Source organism: Carassius gibelio, chromosome B13, assembly GCF_023724105.1.
Source record: "Carassius gibelio isolate Cgi1373 ecotype wild population from Czech Republic chromosome B13, carGib1.2-hapl.c, whole genome shotgun sequence".
NCBI lineage: Eukaryota > Metazoa > Chordata > Actinopteri > Cypriniformes > Cyprinidae > Carassius > Carassius gibelio.
The window spans coordinates 23,709,186-23,736,952 of NC_068408.1; the positions used below are offsets into that span (position 1 = coordinate 23,709,186).

At 36.7% G+C, this 27,767-nt stretch overlaps 2 protein-coding genes and 3 long non-coding RNA genes across 5 annotated transcripts; 2 read left to right on the plus strand and 3 right to left on the minus strand.

The window, feature by feature from the left end:
• Positions 1-645: 645 nt before the first annotated feature.
• On the minus strand, positions 646-3,995 carry LOC127970725 (uncharacterized). The gene is made up of 3 exons (XR_008156672.1): positions 3,727-3,995; positions 3,075-3,191; positions 646-2,278 (listed from the first exon to the last, which is right to left on the minus strand). It is a non-coding gene; the product is annotated as an uncharacterized LOC127970725 (long non-coding RNA).
• Positions 3,996-7,432: 3,437 nt separating this feature from the next.
• On the plus strand, positions 7,433-9,049 carry LOC127970724 (cystatin-F-like). The gene is made up of 4 exons (XM_052573416.1): positions 7,433-7,619; positions 7,815-7,990; positions 8,068-8,184; positions 8,881-9,049. The coding sequence occupies exons 1-4, from the start codon at positions 7,457-7,459 to the stop codon at positions 8,971-8,973; spliced, it is 549 nt and encodes a 182-aa protein (XP_052429376.1). The 5' UTR covers positions 7,433-7,456; the 3' UTR covers positions 8,974-9,049.
• Positions 9,050-9,680: 631 nt separating this feature from the next.
• On the minus strand, positions 9,681-27,671 carry apmap (adipocyte plasma membrane associated protein). Its single transcript, XM_052573415.1, has 9 exons — positions 27,428-27,671; positions 27,144-27,260; positions 17,805-17,920; positions 17,473-17,565; positions 16,098-16,214; positions 15,733-15,907; positions 15,478-15,612; positions 13,782-13,974; positions 9,681-11,509 (listed from the first exon to the last, which is right to left on the minus strand). Exons 1-9 carry the CDS (start codon positions 27,517-27,519, stop codon positions 11,300-11,302), a joined length of 1,248 nt encoding a protein of 415 aa, XP_052429375.1. The 5' UTR covers positions 27,520-27,671; the 3' UTR covers positions 9,681-11,299.
• Positions 18,476-25,417, minus strand: LOC127970726 (uncharacterized). Its single transcript, XR_008156673.1, has 2 exons — positions 25,335-25,417; positions 18,476-25,239 (listed from the first exon to the last, which is right to left on the minus strand). It is a non-coding gene; the product is annotated as an uncharacterized LOC127970726 (long non-coding RNA).
• Positions 18,476-25,708, plus strand: LOC127970727 (uncharacterized). The gene is made up of 2 exons (XR_008156674.1): positions 18,476-18,580; positions 25,413-25,708. It is a non-coding gene; the product is annotated as an uncharacterized LOC127970727 (long non-coding RNA).
• Positions 27,672-27,767: the final 96 nt, after the last annotated feature.

The window sequence follows — 27,767 nt, forward strand, 5'->3', positions numbered from 1 at the left end:
AGTAACACATTCTAATATATTTTCAATAGTGGTTGACATACTAGCCATTATATTACATTGGAGACTTGAGTCCACATAAAGAGCGACTCCACCTCCTCTCCTATCTTTTCTATTCATTACAAACATTTGATATCCCTCTAATTCTACATCTGCTAATTTGTCTTCGTCCAGCCATGTTTCAGAAACAGCTACAACACTAAATTTTGGCAACAGGTTCAAAAAGTCTTTGATTTTTGAAAAGTTACTCCACAAACTCCTACTATTTAAATGTATTACAGAAAAGGCATGTTTCATATTCACTCCTCTCTTAAACTGTTCTTCCGTATAATAGTGACAATTTGGCTGACTACACAAATATTTATCCGGATCAATATCTCTTTCAATGTCATACTTACTATAATTTCTATCATCTATCTTGTAATCATCCATATGTAATATATTGTCATCATCAATTTTACATACTGCCATTTATAAAAAATAGACTAATGTAACAAAAACAAACATAAACTAAGCTAAATTCTCTACAAGTCCGTAAGATAGTCCACATGTCCAACAACAAAAGAAGTAAATCTTCATAAAGTTCATCACCCATTTTTGCAGAGAGAATTGTAATCTTCTTATCTTGAAAAGTAGTCTTATCAACACTCTAAAAATGGCTGGGTTAAAAATAACCCAATTGGCAACCCAGCACTGGGTAAATATTGGACAGAACACATGCTGGGTTAAAGTAACCCAGCATGCTGGTTTACACATTTTAACCCAGCATGCTGGGTTATTGAGAAAACCCAAGATAGAGTCATTTTTACCATTTGTGGGTTTGCATTTTTATGATTCTGGGTAATTCTTGCTGGGTTATTCTCATAATTTCACTTTTGCTTAACAAAGCAATCATGGATTAATAAATAATGAAGAATACAGGTTATTTAGACTGTTAAAAATATTTTTAATGCCATCTGACATTCAAAAATTTGTACCAATGACAAACAACATGGAATTTTCCCTTTTTTTGTTTCCAGCAAATGCAAAATGAATAAATAAAAATCACAGAAATACAGTTGCAATAAATAAGAAAATTATTTCTGAATGACCTGTGTCTAGCTGTTTAACTATTACATTTTGAGATTTTTAGCTATTTAAATACACAGTGAAATGACATTGACAATTAACATTCTTTAAATTTAAATGTAAAATCATTTAAAGATGTCCTTAAATTTATATCAAGTATATAAAGACTCCTACGTAGGTAGATGTGCACTACTTAGGGTAGTTCAACATATAGTTCACCCAAAAATGAAAATTCTGTCATTTATTACTCAACTTCATGTCGTTACAAACCCGTAAGCCCTTCGTTCATCTTCAGAACACAAGTTAAGATATTTTCGTTGATATTCGAGAGCTTTCAGACCAGGGTGAATAATTAGTGACAGTTTTCATTTTTGGGTGAACTATTGTCAAACACTTAAGCTCTGAAGCAAAGATCTACACCTGAGAGCAGTGTACTCTGCTATAGAGCCTGTCAACGGAAGGACAATTTTCAAAAGGAATTGCTAATCATATTTTCAATTGCGTTTTCCACATGTGACAAATTGTGACAATCCAAACACAATTGCAAATCTTGAACAAAAACACTGTTTCAAAAACACTGAACAAAAATTACGGTTTCAGTTTTCATGACTGCACAGTGACTGCCAAATTTCAAATGGAAAAACAAAGTCAGTTTGTAGCTGTATTTTCCATGTATTATGAGTAATAAGCCTGTCATATTGATCAAATACTGCATCATAGCAGCTTTACAGTATTAAATAGGAAAATAGTGTGTAATAATGCAAAGGGACAAAAGTAAACACTCAGTTTTCAGTTAAAGTCAATTCGTCATTGATTCAGTGATGTATCGTCCCTCTGTGCGATCAAGTGGATGATATCGCTTGATATTAATTGTCCCCAACTAAAGAAAAACAAGGAACCAAAACTCCATCGGTGACAGAATGGAGAAAAATCCTTGGGAGAAACCAGGCTCAGTTGGGGGGCCAGTTCTCCTCTGACCAGACGAAACCAGTAGTTCAATTCCAGGCCGCAGCAAAGTCAGATTGTGCAGAAGAATCATCTGTTTCCTGTGGTCTTGTCCTGGTGCTCCTCTGAGACGAGGTCTTTACAGGGGATCTGTATCTGGGCTCTAGTTGTCCTGGTCTCCGCTGTCTTTCAGGGATGTAGAGGTCCTTTCTAGATGATGATCTCCATCTGGTCTGGATACGTACTGGATACGGGTGGCTACGGTGACCTTGGAATAAGAGAGAAACAGACTAATGTTAGCATAGATGCAACATAAGAACAAGTACATGAGGTTTTATGAATTACCATGTCTGTTTTTTCACTGTGTCGCACATGTTACCTGCCAAAACTCAAATGGAATCTTTAGCATCTGAATTTCCAATGCCTCACATTGAAAACTGTCAATTTTTGTCAGAGGTGGGACCATGCTATGGAGAGTGTTTGTATTGGGAGGTGACGTCACTCAAAGACAACTGTGCAAAATGCTTTGAACAATGGAGGTTAAGGCACCACTAAAGACAGCTGCCACTCCGAGAGATGTGTGATAAAGAACAGACAGTGCAACCCGGATCTCCCTATATTCTTGGCACCTCACACAATAAATAATTCTGTCATTTTTACCCCAAATGCAGCTACTATCCCCTGCTAACCGTTAGAGCCACATGGTACTATTGGTCAATATTCACCATTAACCAAATGCTTTTCACCTGAGGTATAAAATATAGGGTAAGATGCAGCTAGGTAAATAAGAGTAGAACTGCAATGTTGTTTTGCTGACGTGCATCAGAGTGCAAACAGTGAGAGATTTGGGGTAAAAACTACAAAATATCTCCCAATACAAACACGCCCCATAGTATAGTCCCACCCTTGACACAAATTGACAGCTTTCTGTCTAAGGCATCTGAAATACAAATGCTTTTCAATTGAGTTTGGACTATTTCACAATGTATATGTCCACATTTGGAAAAATACAATTAAATATACAATTTGCAATTCCTTTTGAAAATAGTGCAGAATATCCTTACCTGTCCATTAATTATGATCAATGCCTGAGAGATCTGCTGTCATTTTTAAATCGCCACAACAATTGGATGGGGTTTTGTGGACTCTGCTCAGTTAAGGAATTCCATGTTTGTTCCAACCTTTAAAATAAAGTTAAAAAAAAAGAAAAAATACAAATTGTTTTAATAACAGTGATTCAGTTCAATTAACTGTGTGAAGTTAATCATGAAATTGACCCATCATGATTATTTGTTAAATTCACCTATGAGTTGGTCTACAGAAGCAGAATTTGCTCTAGTGATTGGCTGAAAGGTGTGCTTTCAAACTGTCTAATCAATGGGATGTTCCAGTCATTATAAATCACAGTTTTATGTTAATATGCTGGCTATATCAAACACACACAGTCACTGGCACAGATAAGGGAGATCACACTGCATGCGCACACAGACATTTCTATGACAAGTCACGTAGGTAAAACAGTCCATATATAAAAACTTATAGATGTACCAAAGTGATAAGGACAAGTCAAAAACACGATCTGGAAAATTAATATATGATGTTTACGCTCATAAATTATATCAAAAATATATGTGCGTTTAAGTTACGTGAGGGTTAACGTTAGTTGATTATCACAGACAAACAATTATGTAAAATGTATAATAAACACGAACTTACCGTTAGACGCCTCAATAAGACTGCACTCGACGAGTTTTTCTCTCACAAATGTATCCATGCGCTTTTCTGACAGGAAAAAAACACATTTTGAATTATAATTTGTATGTAAAAAGACTTTATAAACCACAAAAGCATCAAATCACTTCACTAACGCGGCCAGCGTCACTCGCTGTGCGTGCGCGCACTTTGAAATGCCCTGAGACGTCGATTCTTTTCCGGGAATCACTTTGTTCGAGAATTACTGAACCGGTTTACTTGAACTGGGTCGTCGGTTCGACTATATTGTACGTAATTTGTATGATTTAAATGTCGATATGGACAACTGCAGGCGTTTACATTAGAGCAGAAAGTCGTATTCACTTTTTGAACTCATTTGACTCACTTAAATATCAAATTCGCTTTTCAGTGTCAGAAACTACTTTTTCCTCTATTTTCACAGGTATTCGCATATTTCAGCCATCAGTCACTGTCTGAAACTTAATAAAACTTTATTAATCTGTCGTCTCAGATACCTTAACACGATTATGCGAGTCGCGTAACGTAGGTTGGCCGTTTGAGGTAAACAGTTCATCATTTAACGTAAATGTTGGCCTGTAGACGTTTAACAGTATTGTTGCTGCAAAAAAAAGTTACAATTCTGCCAATTTAAAATAATTATTATTGAAAACATTAAATAAACTTACCTTAAAACAGTTGAAAGCCGTGGCTTTGCCCCGTTGTTCTTCCAAAGTGACAGTTGGGGAGCGATTTAAACATCTTCAAGGCGCGTTAAATAACCCAGCGCTGGCCTGAAACAACCCAGCGACGCAACCCAGCAGGGTTAACCCAACACCTGGTAAATTGAAACTACCCAAAAGTGTTTAAAAAGAAATTAAATAACCCAACAAAATGACCCAACAGACTCAACCCAGCATTTTGGGTTAAAAAATAACCCAGCCGTTTTTAGAGTGAACGGTATTGAATATGTATCTCATACAGTTTGCAATTAGAGTTACTTGAACTGTTCCAGGTCTTTTGTTTCCCTTACCATGATCACCTTTGATTCTTCTGGCAACCCATTTGTACGGACCAAAACACGACCATTTCTGGTCCATGTCGCCTGTATCTTCTTTTGTTTCCACAAACTCCTCGCTTGCCTCGCAATATCTGCGTTCTTTCTGGTAAGGTGTTCGTTGATGTAAACGCCACTTCCCCTTAACTTGCGTGCTTGTCGCAGTAAGTCATCCTTGCGCTTTCTGTTCGCAAAGCGAATTACTATCGCCGGATTAGCAGGCTTTTGCTTACTGGGAAGCAGGTGACAAGCCGATATATCCTTCATGTCAATGGTAATGTCCTTTTTTGCAAGAAAAGTTTCCACTTGTTGCTCCAGTGTTTGCAGCTCCTCTACCGGTGCGTTTTCCCCGTCCATAGCACGCCCAGTGCCAGCTGCAGCTACTCGGGCATAACTTCGATGCTTTGTTTCCAATCCATTAATGATTACTTCGTCTACTCGCATATACTGTTCTAGGTCATCAATTCTTCTCTCTAACCCATTTATTACCTCATCCTTCTCCGAAAGAAGTATTTTTAGATTCTTCACTTCATCCACCAGCGTCACTATCTTAGCTTGCTGCTGCGTCAGGGTGAAGATGTCTTTAGACATAAAATTTAGCGATATCTTCATTTCTTCCAACTCATGGGTTAATTCAACTTGTGGATCTATTCTCTTAGGCGGCATGTTTTGCAAGTATTGCTTCGTATAATTGCTTCGTATAATATGTGGGGTAGGATGAAAGAGTAAGCATGGAAGACGACACCAAAGAATATTGATGAACTCTGGGAGGCATGCAAGACTGCTTGCAGCATATATCCAGCATTTGTTAAGCACTGGGAAACAAATTTGAACCACCAGAAACCATTTAGCAAATATCTAAAAGAGGGGGTTTTGTTGATGTTTTCATAAGGGATGGAAAAATGTTGCTGAATGTACGTTACTGAACACAATGATGTATCTCTGATTCATGTTAAAACAAGCAAATGTTGACCAACAGAATATGACTGCAATAAATTCTCTGCATATTGGCAGCTATCAAAAGGGGCTGTTGTATTAACATGGGACAAGGAACAACAGACGGATAGTGATTTCAGGGTTTCTGGCATGATGAGGCCTATACAGGCAAAAGTAGTCTTCAGTTTTTGAAGTGCAGCAGCAGTTCTTCAGCCTGGATTGAGATATGTAAAGGATGTGGACATGGCTGGAGCAATGTTCTCAGCACAAGGATAAGCACTTGATATGAGCACCATGATTGAGTTTCTGTGAGCCGAGGAGGATCCAGAAGCTGAAGTGAGGAGAACAGACACCACATTCCTCCTCTTGTTATCTTCTGAAAAGGTATCTTTAATGTTTTTGTTGATTGCATGATGAATTCGGAAATGAGTGGTGCCTTGTTGTCCATTTGGATCCAATACAGGATCTAAAACTAGGGCTTCAACAAAACATGAGGTATTTCGGAGTACTAGTATTACACTGACGACACGACACCATCTGCTGGTGATGAATACAAACTTAGACTGCTGCTTCAGGAGCCAATCAGTTGCTTAATGGAGCCTCTAAATGTGACTCAAGTTATTTTCAGAGAGATAAACCATGATGTCTGAAAATCAACACATTGGTACTATAAGCTAAAACATATGAAATACCTAAAATTGTAGCTAATATCTAGGTACACACTGTAATTGTGCTAGTAAAGCTTTTTTTCCTGAATGAAGCATTGTTTTTGAATGAATCATTAGAATGAATGATTCAATGACTCACACGTCACCACCTACTGACTTTTTTATTCCTGAATGAATCGTCTGAATATTGACTCACTCATAAGACTCACTTGTTGTCACCATAATTATGACTTTTCAATTTACCAAAGCCTTTTTTTCCCTTATGTGGAGGCAGTTGGCCTCCATAGTCAAATAACCTACTGAATTGAATGCTTCAATCTTCTGACAATGGCAGTCTCATGTGCAGTCTCTCTCTCTCTCTCTCTCTCTCTCTCTCTCTGTTCACTACATGTTTTTCTATCCTGGTGGGGACTTAAACCTTGATACATACATAACTCATGGGGACTTTAGTTTTTATATTAATAATTTCATCATAATTGTACATTTTTATATCAATCACTATTTCCCCAATTATTTTAATGTTTTGCTTTCTTCTGGTGTTACATGGTTTATCAAAATAACAATAATAAAGGCTAATTATAATAACAACTTGCCTAAAATTAGTTGCAAATACAGATTCAATTTGACTAAGGATACTGAGCTCATCTCTGATCGAACACAAATCAACATGCTTTTGCTCCGCTCAGCCAATAAATCATCATTCACCATCATTACTCACATGTATTATTATCAGCGCATCTCATCACCAGATGTGGGAGGAAACCACAGGAGTTCACTTTCAAAGCATTTCAACACACAGCATCTTTCAGTTCGGTCTGAGGAACCATTCAGTTCTTTGTTCTTGATGATTTCGGTGGTCTCTACAAAAATGGATATTTATCCAAGCAAACATCTACATGCACTTGTGTAATTATTTGGATCTGAACTGAACTGAACTGAAAAGTATCCTGAGTTTCGCAGCATCTTTAAGGAACGTCATCTCCCAGCAGTCAAGCATTAATCAGCAGATTGACTTCACCTGTGCTCCTGTTTAAAGGCCGTTGAGAGTCCATGCAGGAAGCTTAGCTGTTGACCAATGGGAATTGTGCTTGCTCTCTGGAGGACTGCAGCACACAAGTTGGTGGTTGAAGTGTTGCTGAACAGGAAGTTGCAGTGTAAACTTGACAGAGCTTCAACAGACATGAGGGTCTCTTATCAGACTCTAGTCTTGCTTTTCTTAGCAGGCTTATGCTCACTCGGTAAGACCGTTTTATTTGCTTTTCCTTCAATTCTTTTTTCTTTTTGGTAGATATAGATGTTTACTTTTGTGTGTGTTCTTGTGAAGATGTACTGCAGGGTCATGGCTAAGATGTAGTCAATCCAGTTGAGTAGTTCAGAGTTGGGTGTTCACTTGCTATCTAAGGAACCCTGTTTGCATTTGTCTTTGGCATCAGAGAGCTATCCGGTTCACACATTCTTCAGCAGACCGATCCCAGGGACTCTCCAGAACGTCAGTAAGAATGACACTGGGGTGAAGGAGGCCGTCCTGACTGGAACCGACTCCTTTAATAATAAATCCAACGATGCCTTCCTGTTCAGAGCATCGGCTGTTGATGACGCAAAGAGACAGGTATAACTCAATCTTTCCATACGTCTCACTGTGTGCTGTATACATGCGTTATCCGGTCTTTGCTCTGCCGTAGATAGATAGTTAAAGGAATCCGCTATATTCTGGAAGTGGAGATCTCACGGACCGTGTGCAGGAAGAGGGGCAACACTGACCTCGACAACTGTCCCTTCCAGACAGACCGTCTCTTACAACAGGTGTGTGGGTGTGTGTGTGCTTTTTCTATTGAGCTAGAGAAGTTAAAATGGCTTTCTGGTTCTAAAGTAAAGCCACATCTTGTGCCATCATCAATGTGTCACATCTTCCTCCGTGATTCACTGTGATCAATGCATTTATCACTGTATTCTCTTTAAAGACATTGCTCTGGAGCATCACCATGCATCTCATGATTAATCATTTCACTCAACTCCGAATCAAACCTCCCATATTCTGACAAAAAACTCATTCTGTCTTTGTTTTTCTGAAAGAATGGCTGGTTCGGGGGAACATCTGTTTAATTCAAACTTCCTTTCCTTCGTAATTTGTAGTTAAGATCATTAAAAGCTTGGTATACATTTCTGTGGGGGGAAAAGTGAAGGTGTTATATTGAACATTTTATTATTCAATCTGTTTCCAATATTGAGCATCAATAATAAGAGTAGCAAATCGCATATTAAAATGATTTTTTGAAGGATCATGTGACTCTAAAGATGCTGAAAATTCAGCTTTGCATCACTTCCCAAATTTCAAGTTTTTTTTTTTATGACCATGTAAAATATCAATCCGGAAAATTACATTAAGATTCTTGCGTCAAACTGTCCTGAAGTTATAAGTGAACACTCACTGTTTATTTTGTGTGTGTGTGTGTGTGTGTGTATATATATTACACATTTATTTATTTTTTTCTCTTCTAGACATTCTTCTGTCACTTTGATGTCTGGTCCATTCCATGGATGAAGAAAATGTCAACAACCGATTTTGAATGTCGTTCAAATGAGATCTTCTGAAAATAGTATTTCACCTGAAATGTCATGCTTAATTGAATCGCAAACTGGCTGTGAAAATAAAGTGAGGTGCAGTGAACCGTGCAGTGATTGGATCTCATGTACAGTGACCTTCAGTTCATCAGATGCTGAGCTTGTGTTGACTCTGTGTGTTAATTATTCAGTGAGCTTCTCTGATGTGCAGAAGCAGCTTTGTGCACCTACCGTAGATCAGGAGCCATCGCCTCAATCTCCCTGGCCTCTTTTCTTTTGAGCAAACTGGCTCTAGAAAGACACCAGCATTGATCAAACACACACCTATCAGGCTTGTATGAACCGAATTGGGGTTTTCTATTGATTTTTACGGGGTTTTTTTTTTTGACTACTCCTTTACTATGTGTTATTGGAAGTGTGCATGATTTGTCCTAGATTCATCGCTCCATATGGCCATTAGGTGTTCTCAACCGGACTGGTTTCAGAAGCCAGATTTGGATTGGACATGAAGCCATAATCAGACAGAAGTGTCAAAATTGTCCTTCAAAATAAAACATTACATGCTTCTATATTAAACCAGTCATCTATGTATATTTGAAAATGTAATTTTTAGAATACACTTTAATGTTTAATAAAACACGAGTCTGAACTTTAGTTTAGTTTAAGCATTATATTTTATGTAACGCATCCAAATGTTTATCCTCAACAAATTAGTTTGAGATCAAACAACCAACAAGTTCAAGACACAAAATCTTACTTTAATCATTAGTTTTAATTCCGTGCAACTTCCACTGACTCCAGTTCATGGCATCAACTTTGTTGCTAACATCATGCTTTGTTTAAACCACAGAAAATGTACTCAACCTCAGGCTATCCAAGACATAAGAGTTTGTTTCTTCATCAGATTTGTAGTTATTTTAGCATTGCTACATTTCCTTACTGGTGGATCTTCTGCAGTGAATGGGTGCCGTCATAATGAGAGTCCAAACAGCTGATAAAAACATCCACCATGAAGGCATTTTAACTTCAAACCAATGTTTGTAGCCAAAAGAACAATCCATAATCACGCTCCTGTTGTCATGTCACATTAAAATCATCCCACATATTTGTTTTAAACTGGGTTTTTTTGTAATCGCTTGATCTGTGCAGATTTCTCTTCTGATTCAGGCAAAACTTTTTCACTGGAGAAAACATATGGATCAATGACTACTTTAGCCAGAAGCAACAATTTGATGTTTGAACGTCATAATGGATTTGCTTCTTACAGTTTTTCACTTCCCAATACATTAATTAACAGACTAGAGTCGTGTGGATTATAGTGGTGTTTTTTTTATCAGCTCTCAATCTGACGGCACCCATTGACTGCAGAGGATCCATTGATGAGCAAGTAATGAGATGCTACATTTCTCCAAATCTGTTCTTTAGAAACAAACTAATCTACATCCTTGATGTCCTGTCGGTGAATTATCAGAAAATTTCAATGAACTACTCCTTTAATCCAATTTATTTTGCTTTCCCAACTAGGCAATACTCCATTTATTTTTCCATTTAACACGGTTCTTTTTGTCCTCAATGTTGTCCCACAAAGTGAGCTGTAATCCACCAGTTGAGATCCACTGTTACTGTATATGACATTATTGCTGATAATTCTTATAGACATCATATAAATATGAATGGAAAACACACAGATACTTATGTAAAGGTGTGGTAAATCCTATAAAGCCAGCAGCATTTATCTCATTTCAGCAACATATACAAATAATAATGATGACACATAAGAACAAAATGAATTCTTTCAACCATTCAATTGAAAATAAACCAAAACATTTTTAAAGCCAGAGATAATTATAGCTGTGTGTTTCAGGAGATTCATTTTATAATGAAATGAAAATACCCTTTCACTTCCCCAAAACTGCCACCCACAGAAATTATTATTGTTTTTACCACTTTCATATCACAGATGATGGCAGCTCTATTTTAAGAGCCAGACGACGACTTTCGGTGCAAATTAAACAAGGACAAAACCTGCAGAAATTCTGTCACAAGGGGAAAAAACAAAAATAGCAATGGCACATCTTTTGATTTCAAAAACAGCCAGTCAGAGAGATTATTATGCTAAAAAAAGAGAGTCGCCTACATGGGTTAATGGAACAAAAATAGAGGCATCTGTCAGAGCTAAATGAAGAGAATGGTGATCAAATGAAGGGACTGTGTTTGTTCAGTGCTGACTGTGACATGGAAGATGTTAATATGTGTTCTTGTAGATGTTTGCCAACGGTAATTGCTTGGAAATCTGTTAGTTTGGAAGCCAGAGTGAAATGACTCAAGTGGAGCATCTGTTAGACTGGTGACGTGTTCACACTTTGCTCAGATCCAGCTTGCACAGATACGGCGAGCGGAAGGAGCCCAGGTACAGGTGGCCGTTGTACTCGTGTGCCTCGCTGATGTACGCCGCCACCATGCCGTGTGGGTCGTGGAAGCTGCGCACGCATGTCCCGCCATCCTGCAGCTCCACCACCAGACTGTAGCGCGGCACGAACTTCAACAGAGTGTCCTGACTGAAGAGCTGAAAAACACACAACACGTGGAGAAGCACATTCAGTTTAGAAACATATATGCAGTAGGAAAGAGTAAAAACACACTGAATTAAGAAAAACAGCTGCATCAAAATGACAAAACGTGAAACGTTTTATTTTTTAAATCTCTGTTTGTCAATTTGAAAAGTGATTTACTTTTCACGTAGGGCCAGGCAGGTTTGGACAGCTTTTTTCCCTTAAAGTGACAGTCCACCCCAACATTAATCACTTACCGTATTTTTCGGACTATAAGTCGCACCTAAGTATAAGTTGCATCAGTCCAAAAATATGTCATGATGAGGAAAAAAACATAAGTTGCATGTATTTAGAACCAAGAACCAAGAGAAAACATTACTGTCTCCAGCCTCGGGAGGGCGCTATATATCTTCAGTGTAGACTACAGGAGCATTGAGTAGCATAGGACGGTAATGTTTTCTCTTGGTTCATTTCGAATCAATTTTAATAAAAAAAAGTCGCACCTGATTATAAGTCGCAGGACCAGCCAAACTATGAAAAAAAGAGTGACTTATAGACTGGAAAATACGGTACTCCCATGTCGTTCCAAACCCGTAAAAGCTTTGTTTGTCATCGGAACATAATTTAAGATATTTTGGATGAAAACCGGGAGGCTTGTGACTGTCCCAAAGATTGCCAAGTAAAATACACTGTCATGGTCCAGAAAAGTATGAAAGACATAATCAGAACAGTCCAACAGCCATCAGTAGTTCAACCGTAACGTTATGAAGCAACGAGAATACTGTACTGTACGTGAAGAAAGCAAAAATAATGACTTTATTCAACAATTCCTTTGTCAACAGTCTCCTCTGTGTCTCTCTGCATCAGTGTATGCTGCATGCTAGAGTCCAGCATGGGTTCGATGGGTGACCCGCAAATTTGGCTGAAACGGGTGAAAAATATCCAATGGTATTGAAACGTCTGTTTACTCCATTAATAAAGGAGTCCAGACATTGGAAAAATATCAGTCCACATGCGTTTTATATTTAATAAGAGGGAAATAGACATGCATGCATGACACAAAAAATATTTAACTTTTAGGTAACAAAATATTTTTTAGTAATTCTGTCAATTACACTAAGGTTATTACATTGTCTGCTATATATTTGCTTCTTATTTATTAAATATGGGCAATTGATTTATAAAACATTGATCAGAATTAAGATAAAATGTATAAAAAATGAATATCTTTTAAAAAGAGTTTTCCATAAATAACTTCTGTATGACCTGGCAATAAAATTCGAAAAAAGTGTGTCTAATGTGATTGGCTTAACTGATATTATTTCGGGTGGGGGTCGGGTGTCGGTTCTATTTTAAGCGGGTACGGCGGGTGCGGATTTACAAAATCGGACCCGTGTAGCTCTCTGCTGCATATGCTCTTCTGTATCAGCCACGGCACTAGGATACGCGGTTTCTACATGTATTTAACTTTGATTTGAAAGAAAACAGCGCATCCTTGTGGCGCGGCTGACACAGAAGAGCGTATGCAGCATACACAGATGCAGAGAGACACAGAGGAGACTGTTGAAAGGAAAAGTAGAATAAAGTCATTATTTTGTTGCTATTTTTCTCACATTTTGTTCCCGCCGCTTCATATAAACCAGATTGACAGTGTGATTTACTTGGCACTACACTCTTCTCTTTATTTGTCTATTGGAAAATTGATTCATTTTGCTCATACATTTAACTGCATTTTAAACAAAGCTGAAATAAACAGCTATAAATGTCTATTTATTTGTCCATTTGAAGTGATTTATTTATTTATTATTTTAGTGTTACATTTAACTACATTTTTAAGCAATTTAAATAAATGGCTGTAAATTTTAATTTAGTTCTCTATTTAAAAATGTATGTATTGTTTTATTTAAGAGTTATTTCTAAACATTTAACTACATTTTAAACAATTTAAATAAACAGCTATAAACGTCTTTTTGAAGTGTGATTTATTTCACGGTTACATTTAACTCAATTTAAATAATTATCCATATATTATTGTATTTTACTGTTACATTTACACCAATTTTAAACTGTACATTTCAATAAACATCTACTGTATAAATGTCTATTTATTTGTCTATTCAAGGTGATTTATTATTTTATTGTTACATTTTAAAAAAATGGAAAAATCTCTTTAAAAAACTGTAAATATTTTTAAGATTTACATTTAATCTGGCCTTTGAAAAGTTATTATATAATGTTTTTAAAAATTAGAAAAATAAATCAAATAATGGTCATTAATAATTCTACCTTAAATATGAGTTTCTTTAACCAGGGTCTTTGAGACAGGAAGTCCAGCATGGAGAAGCCAGGGTTGGGTCTCACAGCAGACATGGAGACCCAGTATCCACCGGAAGAACTGCGCCGAATGTTGTCCGGAAACCCCGGGAGGTTGTCAATGAATGTATCCATACCTCCTTTATTAAGACCAGACACATGCACTCTGTGAACAGATACAGAACACATATTCAATATGCAGCAGTGATGAACTGATATTTCAGCTAAACCCATAAATCAGTCGGTGTTTGTTGTTTATGAGACCATCAACTCTCGAGTTATTTGCAACGTGACAATTTTGGTTCTAATTCATAAGCAACCTTCAGTTCATCAATGAGAAGAGCCAGAGTCAACATAAAAGTCCTGCCGTACCCCGATGAGCACGGACTTACAGTGCATTGATATTACACAGACCACACACGCAGTCAGAGAAACACGCTATGCATCTCTCCACACAGGAAGCTTAATGATGGAGCCTGCTGCCTTGGCAACTGCATGCACTCATCATTTATCCAGGTAAGAGAGCGGCCTGTGCCTCGAGCAGACATGAGCCCTCAAGAGCAGTGAAAGAGCACTGCGTGATTCAAGAATTCAGCGGTGAGAGGCGGGAGAACTGATAACAAATCAGCCCAAACACAGGGACAGAATGTTTCGAGTTCACTGATGCACACAACAGAAATGAATCCGTCAGATCTGTATCAGAGAGCAACACGAGCATCTCTTGCCTTGAGGGATGGAAATATACTAGTGCTCAAAAGCTTGGGGGGATTTTCTGATGCTTGTAAATCTCTTATTCTCCCCAAAGGCAGCATTTATTTGATTAAAAATACAGTAAAATCAGTAATGGTAAGAATTATTATTACAATTTAAAATAACAGCTTTCTTAATGAATAAATTGTCAAATGTAATTTATTGCTGTGATGCAAAGCTGAATTTTCAGCATCATTACTCCAGTCTTCAAGTGTTACATATGACGATTTGCTGATCAAGAAACATTTATTATTATTATTATTATCAATGTTTTAAACAGTTGTAGTGCTTATTAATATTTTTGTGGAAACCGTGATCAACTACCATTTAAAAGTTTGATATAAGAACAAAAATAAATAATAATAATTTATGTATTCCACATATTTCAATTCTACAAGGATACATTAAATTGATCAAAAGTGATGGTATATACATGTATAATGTTAGTTATATAATATATAGTTATATAATGTTTTTAAAGAACAGTAAAAAAAAATTATCACAGCTCCCAAAAAATATAACACATTTTTCCATTGGTGGACTAGATCCTTCAATTGTTTTCAACATTGATAATAATAAAGTTTCTTGAAATTTCTTAAAATAGAAAATGTTTCTTTTAAATAATAATAATAATGATAAAAATTCACAATATTTCAGTTTTTTGACCAAATGAATAGTTATGGGATAATAACATCCTGTTTTGAGTAAAATTTATATAAAAAAAGGAAGTTTATTCTTTCCCTTTCTAGCTACAAACGCCTGAAACTTGGTATTACAAGCACTTCCTGTGTCTCTTTGCCTCTTTAAGAAGAATCGTGTTATGTATTCCCCAGTTGTAAGTCGCTTTGGATAAAAGCGTCTGCAAAATGACTAAATGTAAGTGTAAGCAGCCGAATGTGAACAGGTGAGTGAGCATCACCTCCGTATTCTGGCCATTGTGGTCTCAGCCACCAGGACAGACACCTCATCAGGGAAGAGCTGGATGCCGTTTGGAAACCTCAGGTTATCCATCACCACAGTCACTTCCTTAGTCTCCATATCATACTCTAAAACACTGGAACAACCACATGAACCACATCAGTCACTGTACCAAAACATCTTTACCTGTGAAAACATTCACACAATGCACAATGATCCAAATAATAAAGCTGTAAAGTGCAAACACCCCAGTTACCGTCCGTCTGCCGTGGCTTCCATGATCAGGTGCATGAAGTCCCTGCGCTGCCATCTGCTGCTGGAGTCCGTGAAGTACAGCTTCTTCCCATCCTGAGTTACATCCAGATCATTGACAAAACCCAGACGCCGACCACCGATCATCTTCTCCGTGCTCACCAGAGACTTCACCTCACCTTAAAGCCAAAAGAGACAAATGTGGACACGATGAACTATTGCTGGATGACTGATGTAAAGAACTAAACACATACAGGTTTTGGGAAAACATGCATGTGAATGATCAACGACAGAATTTTTTTTTCTGAATGATTTATTCCTTTAAATGAGTATTGATGGTTTAAAGCAGAATATGTGATATATGTGTACCTGTGACAGGATTGACCTCAAACAGTCCCAAATAGGCATCAGCTACAAACAAGGTGCCGTTGGGCCCCAGCCGGATTCCCAGAGGACGTCCACAAGTGTGCTCATACTCTCGAGAGCCTTCGAATCAGACGGATATTCAACACTAATGACACTAGCATTTGATACGGGAGTTATTTGAATTATTTTAACTTTATGCATCTGATGGAACAAAAGCTGAGCTAGTCAACACATTAGACATTTAAAACTCTAAGCACTTTTTCTGTTAGTTTTTTTTTGTGTGTCAGCAGTTTACAACACAGCCAGGCTAAAGGAACAAGCATATACACTGAATCAAATGCTTTACTGTCATATTTTCATAAAACTATACTCTATACTATCATAAAACAATCAAAAATCTCTATGCAGGGCTTTAATGTGTTACTTTACATTTATGCACATCCACTTTACATGCATTAATGTAATGCACCAGTGAAATGAACAAAATAAATTTAAAACAAAACTAATCTATATATCTATATATATATCTATATATCTATATATACACATATACATATATATATATATATATATATATATATATATATATAAAAAGTATCACATGTTCTGAAAAAATATTAAGCAGCAGAACGGTTTCCAACTTTGATAATGAATCATCATATTAAAATGATTTCTAAAGGATCATGTGATAATGATCCTAAAAATTCAGCTTTGAATCACAGAAATAAATTATAATTTAAAGTATAATAAATTTAAAAACAATTATTTAAAATTTTAATAATATATCACAATATTACATTTTTTTCTGTTTTTTTTTTATCTAATAAATCCAGGCTTGATGAACAGAAGAAACTTATTTTAAAAACATTAAAAATAGTAATGTTTCCAAACTTTTGGTCTGTACATATATATATGTGTGTGTGTGTGTGTGTGTGTGTGTATGCTTGTATGTGAGTGGAAAACATAAAATTAGTCAAAACACGAATAAATACTATAATAGTAAATAAACAATGGCTAATAAATAAAACATAAATTTTATATAATTTTTATTTTATATATGCACACACTCCAGTTATAATTCATTATGGTGGTCATAATTCCAATATTTATAAATACATATGAAACAAAGTAGCTGGAAATGGTAAAAACGACCACAAAAAAAGTAATATCTTTAAAAAAAATAATTAAATAAAAAAACATTGTTAGATTTCATGTTTTGTTTTACAAACGTTAATGTTACAGCTTCCTAAAAGCGACACAGATTCATGACTTGTGCAACAAAACCATGGAGCCGAGCATTTCAAACACCAAGGTCACTCATGTTGAAATCCCACATTACGAAATCAATCAAATAATCCGGTATTTCTGGGTCTCTTACCACACGGTGGCTTGCCAAGTGTTGCTAAGACATGCATGTTCCTTCCCTCGATTTTGACGATCTTTCCATCAGCCGTCCCAGTGTAGAAAACATCTGCAAAACAAGAATAATTCAGAAACATGCCAACCATAGATACACATTTTTAATGATTACATTTTCTAAATTAACCATTCTTGTTTTGTTAAGTTGTTCTGTTTTAAATATGTTTCTATCTTAGATCACACAGTCTTTCATCTGGTTTGGCCTGTCTATTCCTCAGAGCACACTGCCAAACAGCTGGGACAAACTGGGTCAAAGGTCACGCTTGACTGCACTGCATCATAGACACTGACCTCCAATGTTAGCGAGGGACTCTGGGCCGATTAGCCGATCCTCAAACAGTCGCTCTGCCTGTCTGAGTTTAAGGTTGGGCTCGTAACAGCCAGTCATCAGAGGGGGGTCACCGAGACTGATTATTAAACACAAAGAAAGACATCCGTCAAGTCTCATGTTCAGATGTTCACGAGAACTGAAGGGTGTTTTTACGGGAGAAGTCTGCAGGAGATGAAATGCCCTACATATCAACTGCAGAGGCATCAATTATTAACTAAAAGAGAAAAGAGCACTGTGGGATTTGGCTTGAGATGAATATTTATACCGGATTTTGTCAAGAACATTGTGGCAGCAGATCAGAACCAAAATCATTACATTGGAAAATAATTATTAAAGAGGTTTTCCATCAGCATTAAAGAAACAGTGCATGCAGATATAAGAACTTGTGTCTTCATTTCCTCTCACTCGTATTATTCCTTTGCATCTTCTGTGAAACACAAAAGCAGATCTTTAGCAGAAAACACATACAAACGCAGTTCATACGACGCATGCATCATATTCTAAGTCTTTTTAAATCCTCGGTCTTGGTAATGTCAATTAAATTCTGCTTTTTTTTGTAATCTTGTGTAGGGGAATTTACAGTTAAAACCCAAGGACCAGATTTGTCGCAATGAAGACCAGGACTCAGAGATGAGTTCAATTAATAATAATAATTTTACTTGAAGAAAATAGTTTGCAATTTCATCAGCAGAAGTCAGCTTCAACACTCTCGAAGGAGTTTGCAGGCCGCCCCCCAGTACAATACAAAATCAACCACAGTTATACCCTGACAGAGGATACTAATTGCGTCAATACATGAGTCAACAAAATTCTGATTGGTTCCAAAACCTAGATAAAACTCTCCAAAGACGTATATCTGATATGCTGGACACTGGCAGTTGATCGTTTGTCCTGGGACTGTCTGAGCTTCTCCCTGTACAGACAGATACTAACACACGTACACAGAGAACTTATCTAAAATTCAAGGCTTTCTAGCACTGGCGAGTGTCTTATCATTACGGTTGGATACACACACATAATATGTGGACATTAATCTTGAGGAAAAGAAATACAGCACACATAAGGTTACACATTTCACTCTTGCTATAACTTGATTAATAGTCAAACAAGAAATCATGTAATAAAATAATTAATATCAGTATGAAGGATATGGCAAATCGGCATCCACTCCTTCAGTCCCCCGTTTTAGATCAATGTGGGGTCTAATACCCCACATCTGGTCTAATAAATGAGGTCAGGTGTAGTTGTGATGCATGCTAAGAATGCAGGCTGTTGGTCAACTTAAGCAGGTGCATATACTTAAGATCTCTGGTACTGGCTGACATTTCTAGTAATAAACACATTATTTTGTACAAAATACTTCCCATAATCATTCTTACTTCCCATATACATTCATCTACTTACTTAATCCCACAATATCGTCACTTGCACTAGTCTTTCTTCACATAATGTCTTTTCCAGTGAATTATTCTGTGTGTCCCTCTACCTGGAAAAGTGTCCTCCATCCATATATACTTTCATCAACATATCTTTGTAAATACCTCTCTTCCTACTACAGCTACTTCACACTTACCCTCTAAAACAAAACATTTATCCAACAGCCTTAAGACTAAATCTGCATATTCATTAACCAGATTTAACAAATCATTAAAGAAAAACGCATACACTATAACCAATTCAAAAAAAAAATTAACCCTTAAGAAGGATATTTGTCTTATTTGTTTTTTTTTGTTGTTTTTTTTTTTAACATGTCTTATACAACTATGATGAATTTTAGTTAATTTGGTCATATCGTAAAATAAACTCATTACAATAAACATATATATATTATTCTCTGGAAGCCGGGCTAAATGAATAACCACTGTTATTGCATTCCTGACATATGTCAGACCCTCAGTCACCTCACAGATACCAAATATAGACATTGCTTATAACCTAAATCCCAGTAAAGATACCCTTATTTTATGAAAATCTATAATTTTCCCCATCAATGGTACAATTATAGAGATTGATTATCTATTTTACCCTTTCATTCCAAACTTGGTGTTAAAAACACAAAAATAAACAAACCAAAAATAAGTAAGATCAATATTGAGCCATCTTAAAAAAATAAAAATAATCATAATCATAATCATTATTTCCTCGAAAACCTAGAGCAGTTCCTAGTTTATTACTTAATAGCCCTTTTATTAAGTTTTACTTTCACCCCGAATCCAGTTGCAGTCATCATAGTTCACATGCTGGTTAAACATACATGAACCATTAACCTTGTCATTGTTAACACATTTGATCAAAATTACATTTTAAGTATCGAAGTGTCTAACTTTCTAAAATACAACTAACCTATCCACTTATTGTCATGCATGTATTTATTTTACTGTTAACCATACTCATTGCCTTATTGTTACCTTTTTTTTAAATGCAAATCTTGTCAATTATCATACCATATTACTGTACTCAGATTATATTAATGACACATTCAGAAGCAAATCCTCAATACCTCGTATTAAGTCAATTTAGTTCTCACTGTTTTGTCAGTGATAAATGCTTACACATCAGCTACGTGATCAATGTCTTAAAAACCCTCGTTCATGTTTGTCATTTGGCAGTGATATTAATTTACTCAAAATTATTATAAACTGAAAAAGAGCAGACAGATTTCCCGATATTATTACTAAATGAACAATACTATTACTTAGTTCTAAACGCCCAAATATTTATTAAAGAGACAGCCTCAGTTTCTGTAAATCTGTATTGAAACAGTATACATTATCAAAAAGCCCTGTCAGTGTTCACAATATTAATTTGATTTGACCTGACAGGTGTTCATAAGCAGCTCCATAGAGCCTATTACAATTGTTTTGTTCAAACTAAATTTATTATTATAATTTTTTTTTTTGCTGTGCTATTTCAATTAATTCAAACCTCTTGTTATGGATTTGCTCCATTAAGGGGCTATCCACACGTTTTTGTTCAACTTATCTCTGTTCTACATAAACCACTACATAAAGCTTTTGCACTATATTACACAAGCAGGATTCACTCCTTTGTTTTCCCACCAGGCTTCTTTATGTGAGGGTGCTCTCTGGATAATTTGGTTAGTGACGTAGCCAATCTGTCACTGTTTTTCTGCCGTCAAGTCTAAAATATTTACCTTTACCATTCAAACAACAAAGTGTTAACTTGTTAAAATTTAGACCCTCATTTAAATTTAGGCATGGATTTTAAACCCATTTTGGACGGCAAACTTAAATTTCACAAATCCAATCATATAAACACTCTTTAACATATTAATCCAGAGAGTGATTTAAATCAGTATTATAAAAGACAAAACAAGTCATTATTACCAGTAGCAGACAGAGCTGGATAACCAATCCACTTAAAGCTCGTCCCATGTTCGGCATTGTCTTTTCATTAGTTTCACTCAGAATTATCGACTTCTGTAAACTTTCACTTAACACATCTGTAATGATAAAACACTCATTCCAGAGGTTAGTGACTCAATTGAAACAAAACAGGAACAGAATTGTCCCCCAATAATATATATATAGCCATCCTCGTGCATGCACATACTTAACACATTTATATTTTAACAGCTCATATTTAAGGTTTTCCTTTTGGTATTAAATCGGAAGGATTTAAACTCAAACATTGTCTGTGCATTTTACCAAGTTTGTACCTAATCTCTTATCTAATCTCAAAGTTTGCCTGTTCATTAATGATTTTTATTTTGAGAAAAATCAGCTGGGTTGTTTTGGTCTTAAAATTATTGCTCTGTTTTGGTTACTCTTTCTTAGCAGGCCAATAATAGAAGAAGAGCACTATCCCTGCCTCCACTCAAGCACTCTCTCTCTCTCTCTCTCTTACTGTGCAAAATATTATTTATTTATTTATTTTGACAATTTTTGCCAAACTTTAACTTAGACTATAATATAAAATTCATTACAACATATAACCCTAAATTATTCAAATAAGTTAAAAATGTCAAAGTTTCTAGATCTAAAATCTCAGTTTAAACTGTTTAAAATACATAATGCTAGGAACATTTCTTTAAAATTATTTTTACCTTACATGCTTAATTCCCTTAACCTTTGTTATCTAAACCATCTCTTGATTAAGCAGAAGCAGTCTTCATTTTTAGCCACCACCATATCTTGTTATCATCTTGTGTCATGCCTAATGACCTGCACGAGTAAAGACTATGATATAGACATATTAGTTCAATATCATTTTAGCCTCATAAGAAATTTTTGTCTCAAAATAATGGCTGTCATCACATGGTCTCAGATGGTTCTTGAAAGCCCATTGCCATTAACTTTTTATAAATAAGCTCCTTGTCCTCAGGGTGTGATCCACTGGCATAGTTGCATCAAGTTGTGGACGCTTGTCACAACAATCAGTCAAGGAATGCGGTTGCTGGTGATCAGGTCTGGAGGAGCTCACATTTTTAGGCAGATTGCTGTACTTCATACAGTTCCCCTCTTAATGATGCTCTAGGCCTATCAAGCATCCGCTCAACTCCACTACCATCTCACATATAACACCTCCCTTCAGGGCAGGTGCCCAGTGGCGGTGACCCCCTGCCTTAGGTTGTCCCCTATTGGCCAGAAGAGGATCTTACCCGTCATTGAGAAATCACCTCATGCACACTGGTAACCACTCTTTCCCGTTGCAACATCCTCGACAGTCTTCTTCCAGAATCCAGTATTTCCTGCAGCTTAGGAAAGGTGCACTCAAGAACCATGAGAGCCATTGACAGCACTTACTAGTGTTAAAACATTGAAAAAGGTTAATCAAACTAATATTTAATTGCTAAACTCAATTGGATACCTCCAAACTATCATGCTGAGATTACTCAGTGAATTTATTTTTCACACCCGTCCATTCATTGTAATTTTCTGTTGCTTCTGTAGCTGCAGCCATCAGGCCCTGTATGATGGTGGAGACTAAAAATAAGACAGATAAGTTACTGGTCATAGAACAAATAGCAATACAACTGTTTAACTATTCAAAATTATTACATCTATAGCTCAGGGTCTGTATTATGATTTTAAAGACCTCATGTCTCTTCAACAATTGCTCCTAAATTGTTATTCATTATTTTTATAATCTCTTATTTCTTACATGCATTGGGCAGTTGAACATTTAACTACCAATTGCCCTCTTAATGCATTAAATCTGAACTCTTTTTAGCATGTCCTTTAGCATCTCTGCCTATGATTTGACTGAAACACTGTGCTGTACTATAAATATCTTATCACTTAAACACAGGCTCAGATAACGGCATTTTAGCTTACTTTGAATGAGAGAGAGAGAACTCTGAGGGATTCAGGACTCGTAACAATGCATTTTCATTCATTTTTAACATAATTTCATCGTACTATCATTTTACTCTAGCCCAGTTTAAAACTTGTCAGAAATTATATGCATTTTAAAAATAAACATCTTTATATTTGTATTTTTACTTTATTTTCGCAACTCAAATGTTTCTCAAAGTTCTTTGCAGTCATTGTCATTACTTTTACATCAACTTGTATTTATCCATTCACTTAATTCTGGCCATGGCTTCTGAATTTCAACATTGGTTTTAAATCTGTCAGAGGTTATCTGACCCAGGTATGTTACTTTGGGTCTTGCTAGCATGCTGTCTTCAAAGTTACTTTGAAACCCCCGTTTATGTTACTTGTTTACAACTTTATCATCTCATAAACAAAAAATAATTTTCTTTTCTCTTCTTTTTTTCTTTTTTTATGATGCTGCGTGACTACAATTTTGCAATCCAACAATAAAATTACTCTTTTGGCCAAACATTAGTAAATATAGGAATTACATTTTTTTTTTTTTTTACTCAGAACATGTCTCTGGTACTTTCAAAGCTTAAGCCAGAGTCATGGTGGGGGCCAGCATGAGATAAAACAACGGCTTCATTGTAGTCAAAGTAATTTTATCTTTTTTAACAAAACATAAGCTTCTAAGTTTTTCCAAAATGCCACTGCCAATTTGTGTGCCTACAGTTTTTTTTTCACTAACCCAGAATTCTGTTCAGTATTCCTTGTCAGGACTTTCAACAATTATATAGGAACTGGAACAGGTCTTATGATATTATTCTTTGTCATTTAAACCTTCTATGCACAGAGAATCAGATTAAATCATCACTCAGTTACTTCTGGGATTATTTTTAACAAATCGGCACATACATTTATAAATGTTTGTTTCTCAGGTTCTTTCTAAGTTTAAAGCCAATCAAGTTTTTGTTTTAACATTACAATCAGAATTAAAGCTCAGACTGATCATTCTTTAAATGAATTCAGAGAATATATATATTTTTTTAAAGTCAGAGCTTCAGAGCCAAACTGTTTACAGCATTTGCTCTCTTCTGTTTCATTATTTCTATCAGGGCTGACCAGGTTACCTAATTTGTCAGTCATATTTCTATCATAAACCAAAAACATATTGAGGCGGCGATCTTACCAACAGCACTTGACTTCTGCGTGATGAAATTGCAAAGTATATTCCAGAATTTCCATATACTGGTCCAATCCAATCAGGGTCATGAAAACTACATTTTAGCTCTTTTGGGGTTGTTCCTGAGGCATCCCAGATCAATCAATACTTTCCCTTTGCATATATCCCTATATTTTTATAGGTGCACATATGAATTATCACTATTTATTTTTAAACACTAATTTTGGATACTCTTTTCCCTAACCACTGACCTGGCCTATTTCTAAGCTCGGGGCGCCCCTGTCTGTAATGGTGGGTGATCGAGAGTTGGAAGAGCGAGATACGACTAGAACCCCCGTCTAGCGTCTTACATTCTTCTCGGGATTTCCCATACCCCTACTTTGGCTTCCCTGGCCGTAAATGCACTGCCCTTTATGGCCTCTCGTGCTTTTCGGCTTTCTGTGCTTGACCCAGCACTGCCTATTTACGGCTCTATGTGTCCCTTGTCCCTCGGTGCTTGACCCAGCACTGCCCTTTACGGGTTCACATGCCTGTTAAGAATGCGTTTTTGTCCCCCCCTGGACTGTGCACACCTAGAAAATTTTTACGTCTCTCTCTAAGACCTATAGGTGTGCACCTGTTCCCTCTGTAACTGTACACATCTCTAAATATCTTATATCAAGACCTACCGATGTGTACTTGTACCCCTTATACTCACAAGGTTACTTATTTACAGGTATATTGTGACACCAATTTACCTTACTCCACCCTGGAGCTGGTGTCTACCCCCTCACGTCTGAGTGAGTCTATCGTTCCTCCTTCTCTCGACCCCCTCCACTTACAGACAGTCCCTAACCAATAATATTAAATCTAAAATCTTTCCTACCTTGGTTTGATGATTGATCAGGGATGTCAACAAAGAACTATTGCCCGCCGATCCTCCACCATTAACTGTAGGGGAATTTACAGTTAAAACCCAAGGACCAGATTTGTCGCAATGAAGACCAGGACTCAGAGATGAGTTCAATTAATAATAATAATTTTACTTGAAGAAAATAGTTTGCAATTTCATCAGCAGAAGTCAGCTTCAACACTCTCGAAGGAGTTTGCAGGCCGCCCCCCAGTACAATACAAAATCAACCACAGTTATACCCTGACAGAGGATACTAATTGCGTCAATACATGAGTCAACAAAATTCTGATTGGTTCCAAAACCTAGATAAAACTCTCCAAAGACGTATATCTGATATGCTGGACACTGGCAGTTGATCGTTTGTCCTGGGACTGTCTGAGCTTCTCCCTGTACAGACAGATACTAACACACGTACACAGAGAACTTATCTAAAATTCAAGGCTTTCTAGCACTGGCGAGTGTCTTATCATTACGGTTGGATACACACACATAATATGTGGACATTAATCTTGAGGAAAAGAAATACAGCACACATAAGGTTACACATTTCACTCTTGCTATAACTTGATTAATAGTCAAACAAGAAATCATGTAATAAAATAATTAATATCAGTATGAAGGATATGGCAAATCGGCATCCACTCCTTCACTTGTGTAACACCATCTTTTCAAACCAGCATCCTAGGGTTAACATCATTTATATCAACTACCTCTAGTCTAAAAATAGTTTTCTGTGATTGAAATAAGTCTGAAATGAAGTATTAATATTAGACACGAGACTCCAACAGCGACAACAAAAAAACTAATGACAGCTTCCGTCAACAAGCTTAACTTATTTAGTACTTCAGTCCTAAATGTAAAACTGAAAGAAGTACATTATTATAACTGTAAACATACAAATGAAAGCCAATTCAACATAAAATGAATACTATATTTGTTCATAATACTAAACATGTTTAAGATATAGGCGAACACTATACAGAGCACAGGTTACTTTTAATGTGTATAAATCACCACACACTTCATCTCGGCGGAGAGCAGAAGCTTGAATGTTCTGCTTAAGGTCCTTGTGTAAACAATAAAAGGTTGGAATCACATTTATTAAAAGATATCCCTTTTGAAAGAATTTTTTTTTAACCATATAACTTCAGAAACAGGGCTTTTTTTGGGGATTGCAACATTTCCAGCTTGGCAACAGAATTTCACAGGAAGCTGTTTTGGTGTTTTGTAATAAGATACACAACCGTCATTTGGACCTAAGTCATGGTATTGAAGGTGGAGAGAGAGCTGTAGTGCATGAACAGCTCTCTCTCCACCTTCAATACCACGACTTAGGTGCCCTTGAGCAAGGCATCGAACCCCCAACTGCTCCCCGGGCGCCGCAGCATAAATGGCTGCCCACTGCTCCGGGTGTGTGTTCACAGTGTGTGTGTGTGTGTGTGTTCACTGCTCTGTGTGTGTGCACTTTGGATGGGTTAAATGCAGAGCACAAATTCTGAGTATGGGTCACCATACTTGGCTGAATGTCACGTCACTTTCACTTTCACTTTCATTTAGCAATGAAACACCACAGAGCAGGACCAGCGCGATTATATCTCACGTACCTGAGTAATGCTGTGTGACACAACTGTATCCTCACACACACACACATACACACACACACACACACACACACACATTCACGCTTCTTACTGCAGGAGTGATATTCTTTAATGCATTGCTTTACTCCACAAATTAATCATTTATTCATTTCTATCCGAGCAGAGCAAAGTCTAACTGTATCATTTACGCTCCCCGTAAACATTTTCATGACTTTTCAAAGACTGATACATTTTGGATTTTTTTTAAAACCCTGAATATCTGAAATACTGTGTGTCTTGTGTGTTCTCCATTTGAAGCCGGTCCGTGGTCAAGGTGTAGATCTTTATGAGAGGAGGCTCACCTGAAGAGCTCTGGTTGAATGGGAGACTCCAGCAGGAATGTGACCACCAGCAGAGGGAAGAGCAGGAAAGCCACTAATGTCAGTAAAGTGACACGAAACACCTTCCCACTGTAAGTGCTGCAACACACAGATAACACGGGAGGCAGGTAGATTCATTTAAATGGCACACATTTTACTTTACACCATTTAAATTGAATAAAGTTCAAATGCATATGTGAACCTGGAGCACTATTTATTTGTTCTGGTCCAGGGTCACATATGAATGTGTTCAGAAGCTGACTTACCTTGTGGTTTTGTTCTGTGGTTCATGGGTTTCGTCTGTAATTATTTGAGGTCTGTTCAGCCTCCTGAAGCGCAGTCCCTCTGACTCATTCATTCTGCTGTTATTGTGTCGACTTTCTCTCTTTATTGGCTTACACGGATACCTTTAGTAAAGACGTAAGGCTAAATAAACGCTGCTCCAACAAACGACGCGTTTGTTCACTACACCCCTAAGCCAGTGCGCGGTTCATAATACTGATGTTCAGTTCGTGAGCGAATCGTTCTTTTGAGTCGGTTCTCAAGAAGGAACCGGTCGAGTCGGTTCACAAATCGAAATGAATCGAACTCTAGTTCCGGGTTGAT

Excerpts from the sequence above, each read along its gene's own strand:
- LOC127970724 (XM_052573416.1), top strand. The coding sequence starts at position 7,457 with ATGGGAATTGTGCTTGCTCTCTGGAGGACTGCAGCACACAAGTTGGTG. Across the intron at positions 7,991-8,067 it reads TTGATGACGCAAAGAGACAG|ATAGTTAAAGGAATCCGCTA; the intron begins GTATAACTCAAT and ends TGCCGTAGATAG. Across the intron at positions 8,185-8,880 it reads CAGACCGTCTCTTACAACAG|ACATTCTTCTGTCACTTTGA; the intron begins GTGTGTGGGTGT and ends TTTCTCTTCTAG.
- apmap (XM_052573415.1), bottom strand. The coding sequence starts at position 27,519 with ATGAATGAGTCAGAGGGACTGCGCTTCAGGAGGCTGAACAGACCTCAA. Across the intron at positions 15,613-15,732 it reads GAAGCCACGGCAGACGGACG|TGTTTTAGAGTATGATATGG; the intron begins GTAACTGGGGTG and ends TGGTTGTTCCAG. Across the intron at positions 13,975-15,477 it reads ACAATGGCCAGAATACGGAG|AGTGCATGTGTCTGGTCTTA; the intron begins GTGATGCTCACT and ends ATCTGTTCACAG.